The sequence below is a fragment of the Trachemys scripta genome, chromosome 1 (genome assembly GCF_013100865.1).
Source record: "Trachemys scripta elegans isolate TJP31775 chromosome 1, CAS_Tse_1.0, whole genome shotgun sequence".
NCBI classification, from domain to species: domain Eukaryota; kingdom Metazoa; phylum Chordata; order Testudines; family Emydidae; genus Trachemys; species Trachemys scripta.
Genome location: NC_048298.1, coordinates 297,992,473 through 297,999,770, shown reverse-complemented (window position 1 = coordinate 297,999,770; position 7,298 = coordinate 297,992,473). Strand labels below are relative to the sequence as shown.

Genomic DNA, 7,298 nt, shown 5'->3' with positions numbered 1-7,298 from the left:
GCTGCTCTAATTAGTTTGTCATTACAAACACCATTTTCTCCCAACATTGTAGACATTTACACACATCGATATCACCAAATCAACTATGTAATAAAACAAAGACAAGGTGAGTCAGGAAAGATCTTCTGTTGGACCAACTTCGGCTGGTGAAGGAAACAAGCTTTCGAGCTATGCACGGCTCTTCTTCAGGTCTGGGAAAGATACTCATATGACAGGTCTACGATTAAAATGCTGCATCAGCACAGCTATGCTGCTGTAGCGCTTAAGCGAAGACTCTCCTATGCCGATGGGAGAGCTGCTCCTGTCGGCATAGTAATCCACCTCCATTCATTGAAAAATTCTTAACCAGCTCTAATTTTAAAGTTCTTACAGTTTTTTCATCATTAAGTTTTTCCTTTTGTATCTTCATTTCTTTCTCCTCGTCATTTTGATCTGCATGTTCCTATCTTTTTCTCTTGTTTTTCCTGTGTCCCTCCCAATCTTTCTACCTTTCCCCTCTTTGGATGTGTCTATTTTCTGATGTGACAATGCTAAAAATATCAGGGAAACTGAACAAGGAGTTTTACTAGAATAAGGAAAACAATATTATCTCTAAAGGTAATCTGTTTCTCTTTACTTTGCTGTAGAGCCTTTCCCCAGCCGCCCTCCCCCCATCTCTCCTGCTCCAGATTTAAAGGAACACATAAAATCATGCAAAAAGAAGAACAGGAGTACTTGTGGCACCTTAGAGACTAACAAATTTATTAGAGCATAAGCTTTCGTGGACTACAGCCCACTTCTTCGGATGCATCCGAAGAAGTGGGCTGTAGTCCACGAAAGCTTATGCTCTAATAAATTTGTTAGTCTCTAAGGTGCCACAAGTACTCCTGTTCTTCTTTTTGCATGATTTTATGTGTTCCTTTAAATCTGGAGCAGGAGAGATGGGGGGAGGGCGGCTGGGGAAAGGCTCTACAGCAAAGTAAAGAGAAACAGATTACCTTTAGAGATAATATTGTTTTCCTTATTCTAGTAAAACTCCTTGTTCAGTTTCCCTGATATTTTTAGCATTGTCACATCAGAAAATAGACACATCCAAAGAGGGGAAAGGTAGAAAGATTGGGAGGGACACAGGAAAAACAAGAGAAAAAGATAGGAACATGCAGATCAAAATGACGAGGAGAAAGAAATGAAGATACAAAAGGAAAAACTTAATGATGAAAAAACTGTAAGAACTTTAAAATTAGAGCTGGTTAAGAATTTTTCAATGAATGGAGGTGGATTACTATGCCGACAGGAGCAGCTCTCCCATCGGCATAGGAGAGTCTTCGCTTAAGCGCTACAGCAGCATAGCTGTGCTGATGCAGCATTTTAATCGTAGACCTGTCATATGAGTATCTTTCCCAGACCTGAAGAAGAGCCGTGCATAGCTCGAAAGCTTGTTTCCTTCACCAGCCGAAGTTGGTCCAACAGAAGATCTTTCCTGACTCACCTTGTCTTTGTTTTATTACATAGTTGATTTGGTGATATCGATGTGTGTAAATGTCTACAATGTTGGGAGAAAATGGTGTTTGTAATGACAAACTAATTAGAGCAGCAAAATTCCACTAAACACCTTCCTCTCTCATTTTGTAAACAAGACCACTGTTTCCCTTTACTTCTTTATTAGAAGTGTAAGTTCTCATTGTCTCGTTCAGGTCCCCAATTACAAGGATATCTTTGTTTACTTAGTATTTCAATGAATGTCTCTTCAAGCCATTAATAAAACTAATCAATTGTGCAGTCATCCGCTGCTGTAGCAGGAGTGTAAACCTGTATAGCTGACATATTGACTGGCTTTGCTCAAAGGCAAATTGTAATGATTCTATTGCTGACTGAGTTATATCCAAGCACACACACTCATGTCTCCTTGGATAGGGTAAATGCAATCCTATTTTCTCTCATTTTCTCAGCTCCTGAACAGTATACTGCATATCCATCCATCATCATCAAATGACCCCGTCCAACCATCACAGCTCTGAGATGCCTCATTGTCTGCATTCACTTACTTACTTTTCTCAAAACATTTCTTTACTAGCATCATTCCAGCTATTTGCCTCTCACAGAATTTATGCAATCAAAAGAAGAGTGAAATACATGAAGTATCCACAATCGATCTGCCACACAGTTTCCATTACAGAAGCAAAAGATTACACAACTAGCAGAAATCATTAAATTAGCATTAAGACATAAATGTAGATGACAAGAATAACATATTTAATGGATATAGAACAAATTACTGCCTATATTAAATTAACAGATCTCTTTGAAGAAACAGGGACCAAGTGGGATGAATAGTTAAGGATAAATTACATATGCAACTTAAAATAACAGCATGTTTCCTTACTGTAACACAGGGTATGTCTACATTTTGAGCTTGGGTTGTGATTCCCAGCTCAAGGAGAAATACTTGAGCTAGCTCTCATCTAGCTAGTGAATGAAAAATAGAATGTAGCTGAGGAAGTGTGAGTTGTGGGATGGGCTAGCTGCCTGAGTATCTGCCTATCCAAGACCCTAGGCATGTACTCAGGACAGCTAGCCCATCCCGCCACTCACACTGCTGTGGCTACACTCTATTTTTCACCTGCTAGCTAGAGGAGAGCTAGCACAAGTATGTCACCTTGAGCTGAGAATCATATCATCAGCTCACTGTGTAGATATCAACACCTACTGTACACTGCTTTGATTCTACTGCATTCTCTTATGGTTGTACATCTGACACCCTCTTTTTTATTGTTTACATAAGAAAACTTGTACTGTCAACCACCAAATCATCTAGTCTGATGTCCTGTATATCACAGGCTACCAATGCCACCCCGCACCCGGACACTAAACCCAACAAACAAAATTAGACCAAAATATTACAGCTCCCAGGGAGACTAAACTATCATAGGCCACGGGCAGAGAATAGGAGGCATGGTTACAAACAGCATGCAGTCAAACCCTTCTTTCAAGCATCTCAGCCCAACACCAATGCCCAGATCCCACAGACCAATTCTGCCTCAAGAATTGACTCTAATCAGATCAGACTCTCCTGCTACTTCCTCAGCTCCCTCTCCAATGACCTGCCTCTATGCAGAATCTTCCCTAACTAAGAAACAATACAGCATGTCTTCCAAAGACTGAACATATGCTCACACACTAAGAAAAAACTTGGGAAACTATGTGTAACAGCACCACATAATGACACCTGCCATAACAATATTCATACAGATATTGACAAAATACTACTCAAGTCAAATAAAAAACAAAGACTAATTCTACCCCTAATAAAGATAGATATTATCTCCCTTGCTGTTAGATCTGTACAAAAACTATTACAAGTGCAGGAGGGCTTGAATCAAAACCTCAGATTCAAACCCCTTAATTAGGGAAGTGTTTCCATATTGATACATCTGAATCTGAACCCACCTCTATAAAGGGGACTGGAATGATTAATCCAGCCCATGAAAGCAGAAAGAATAGGGATCACATGAGATTTCTGCCAATTTGGGCTGCAATAACCTGAGAACTTGAGCTGTAGCCTGAATCATCCTTGAACCTAATATCCAAAACAGCCTAAATTTGGTCTGGATCTGAACACCCCTCCTTGACTAAAATCTAATTACAAGGTTTTAAAAATCTGTCACATTCTGTAAATGGGGTGTGCATTCTTACCGGCTGTTTGCGCTTTTTGGTAGAAGGAGTGCTGGAAGGAGAAGAGCCAGCACTGAGAGCCTCTTCAATATCTAAATTCAATTGTTCCAGTTTCTTCATGAGAGATGACATAGAGTCTGACCACTCAGATCCTTTTTCTGGTTGGGTCTAAAAGAAAACCAAACACGCATGAAGTCTGAAAACATTAAAGCTCTTCATGATTTGTAGATTTGTTTTTAAACTACACTCCAAAAAAACCCAACAAAGTCTGGATGATCAACTCTCTACCTATCCTGGGCTGACCTCATCTACTTAGAAGGCTTCAACTATCATTTCTATCTTGGTGACACGCGTTAGATGCTCTTTATATCTGACCAGTCACACTCCATCCAGTTGTGCACATCCAAATGTCTCTCTGACATATCATCCGGGATGATCCATTGTCAGTTCAAGCTCAGAATGCCCCAGAAGAACCTTATTATTTCTAAAACCTTTTCTATTTCCAACGTTCTCCATCGGAGTGGACAACATCCCCATTCTCTTCGTCACTTAGACTCATAACTTTGAGGGTCATCCTGAATTCCTTACTTTCCCTCCTACTATACATCCAGACTATCATCAAATCTTGCTGCTTTTTCCTTCAGATCAATTTGAAATTCTGTCTGGTCAAAACTTCTACTTCCCGTTGATTTTCTGCCTTGATTGTTGCAACCTCCTCCCTGATATATATATTGTTTCTTTCCATGTGGGAGTCTTTAATCCATCAAAGCACAGCTGATAAAATTGTTATCTTTGGACATCTATTGAACCACATCATCCCCATTCAAACCCCTCTGCTTATTCCTCTTCAGCCATCTTCCTATACATGCAATGACTCTAAATCCCAAGAGCACCATGTCTCCCTCTCTCCCTCTCATTCAAATCACTAAAGGCCCACTTCTTCCCAGATGCCTATAAAAAGTAACTCACACCATCAAACACTAGCATTATGACTCACACCAGTTGAAGGGGGCATGGCTAGAGGGCTATTGCACTTCACTGAATGCCAGAATGACCTTTAGGGAGAATATGAAACTGAGCACAAATTAGACCTGCTCTGAGGTTACTCTTAATTGGGGGGGGGGGGGGAGAAGGGGGCAAATTGGGCTCTTGGCCACCAGATTAGGAAGCTGCGGCAATGCAAAAGTGATGGATTTTAGACCCGAGGAACTAGCTCCTGTTCTTCTATGTTCAAATTGATAGTTATGTGAAACATTTCTAAATATGAGGCCACAAGAATCATAGCAATTGCAGCTGAAGGATTCCCTTGTCATCAAAGCCAACCCTTTCTGGATAGTGCAAACTATTCCCTATCTTGAGCTGCTTTGGTTTATTCTTCTTTCACCCAGGTTACTTTGGCTATGTATATTTTCATATAAACATAATTTCACAAGTCAATTTTAATAGACTTTGCACACTAATATTAACATTACTAACATTACTTTGCAGCAAAATAGCACTGTCCTTCCAAAGAGCTCAAAGTACCTTACAAACATTAAAGTTCCAAGCCACATAACATCCCTGTGTGCTAGGTAAGTATTATTATTCCCATTTTATATATCCTCTTGCTGAATCATTTCCTTTGTGGGGGCTGGAAATTGGGACACAGAGAGGACAGTAACTTGCTCACAATCACACAACACAGGCAGAAATAGAATCTAGGAGAATAATTCTCATCTTACACCAGTATTACACCACTGTAACTACCTTGTCCCTAATGGAGTTACTCCTGATTTGCCCCAGAATAAGGGAAAGAAGAATAATGCCTCAGCTCTTCAGACTCCCAGTCGTGTATCTGAACAAGAAAACCATGCTTCCTTACTTAGGGAGATAGTTTTGGCTTTATTTATATTTATTTAGCATTGGCTTCAGAGAACAGAAAATTGGACATAATGTCACTATTTTTTCCAAACATAGTATTTTTATTATTCATAACAGTGAATGTTTTTTCCAGGAGTGCTGTCAAAAGTCCTAAACTGTAGTGAAGATCAGATTTGTATCTATTCAAAATTACATTACTTGGATATATGCCTATATTATTCTTTATTGTATTTTACAAAACTTTTTATATTGTTTTTAGGGACAAGCACAATAAATATACATTACGCAGAAAGAGACGCTACAAAAAAGAAATTGTCATGCCATGTTCCGTTTGAGTGAGGCGGTCTTATACAAGATATAGTGTCAATATTTGGTACTTCTGTAATGTCAATTTCTAAATCAAAGTAAAGGTCTTGCATTTTACTGAATTTTTGCATCTTGATAACTTTATCTTTACAAAACTAAGGAAAGGGTGAATATTTTCTTCAAAATGCCTCGAACAAGTAAAAACAAAAAACACATTTAGTCTACCAAAATCTAATGGAAAAATCCAATCTGAAGTTTCTAGACATCATTATTGAGATATAACTTGACAAAACAATTTTATAAAAATTTTCTTCCTCCAATGTAGGTGGTAATCAGATATGGGACAATGCTAATGAGTCAGTTTACATACAGGAATGAGTAAATTGTGTCTGACCTCAATGAGTTCTATGAAGACTATATTGACCATCCAGGTGACAAACATGCAAAGATTCAATTAGAAATCCAGAAAAAATATTACTTACCTCTTAAGAATAAAATGTTTTTTTTCTGGGACTCTAATCTCTCTTTTGGAAAGTTAGTGAGAGAGAAAAAAAAGTGCTCTACTTTTGAGGTTCCGGTCCATAAAAGAGAGCGAGTAAGATTTTACAGATATTTCTGATTAAGATATTCTAAATGTATGTCACAATAGCCAATATATTAATTAATGTGGCAGAAAACAAGATTTATTGTCCTGGGAGGAAAGTATCAACCTTGCCTTTGTCTTGGTAAGTATTTACCTCTTGAATCAATACGTCTTTGTATTTATTCAACAATTACCAATAGCTGATTAACATAAAACCATTTTTTACGAATAAGTTTACTTTTTCTTTTAAACAAATACCAAGAACAAACCATTGCATTCTTCATATAAAGTTTATTAGAGGAGAGGCAGAAATTGTAGTCAAGGAGCTAAGAAATACAAGCTGTAAAGAGTTCCCAAAAAGTAAAACTCTTCTATTCCTCCATTAATATTTGTTCTTTTCTAGTTCAATAAAACTCTAAATCATGACCATTAAATTAAGGGGAAGAGGAGAAAATGGGTTTTCATTATTGTATAGGATAAAACTAAATAGGTCTATTTAATAAAATGGCATCCACTAATTGGAAATTTGGCACAAAAACTGCATTTGGAACAATTGTTGATAGCCCATATATTTTCTTATGCTGACTCAAATTATTGCTGAATTGCAAAAAACTAATGGTACATAGAGCTTCCACAGTGGGACTTGTAACAGAAGACATTGCACTGAATGCAATCATAAAGGACAAATCTACTCCCCAGTGCCTAACCTGGATAACTGACTTGGGTGCCTGAGATCTCTATGAGTACATCAGAAATGGCAGATTCACCTCACAAGCTTTGGAGCAGCAGTGAATCCATTCCATAGCTACTATTCAGACCTTCAGGCTGGATTGTCTTCATTGATCGTTGTGCCCCCGCTCTACTTCGGTAGAGGGCAGAGTCAACAACTTGCCTTTGT

The 7,298-nt window shown here is 38.3% G+C and overlaps 1 protein-coding gene across 4 annotated transcripts in view; it reads right to left on the bottom strand.

Annotated features, from left to right (window-relative positions):
• STARD13 (StAR related lipid transfer domain containing 13) overlaps positions 1-7,298 on the bottom strand; it is a 457,620-nt gene that overhangs the window by 325,985 nt on the left and 124,337 nt on the right. For all 4 annotated transcript variants that reach the window (XM_034758637.1, XM_034758638.1, XM_034758636.1 and 1 more), the window contains exon 3: positions 3,673-3,819. In XM_034758637.1, coding sequence (XP_034614528.1) covers positions 3,673-3,819 — 147 coding nt within the window. The remainder of the gene's footprint in view (positions 1-3,672; positions 3,820-7,298) is intronic.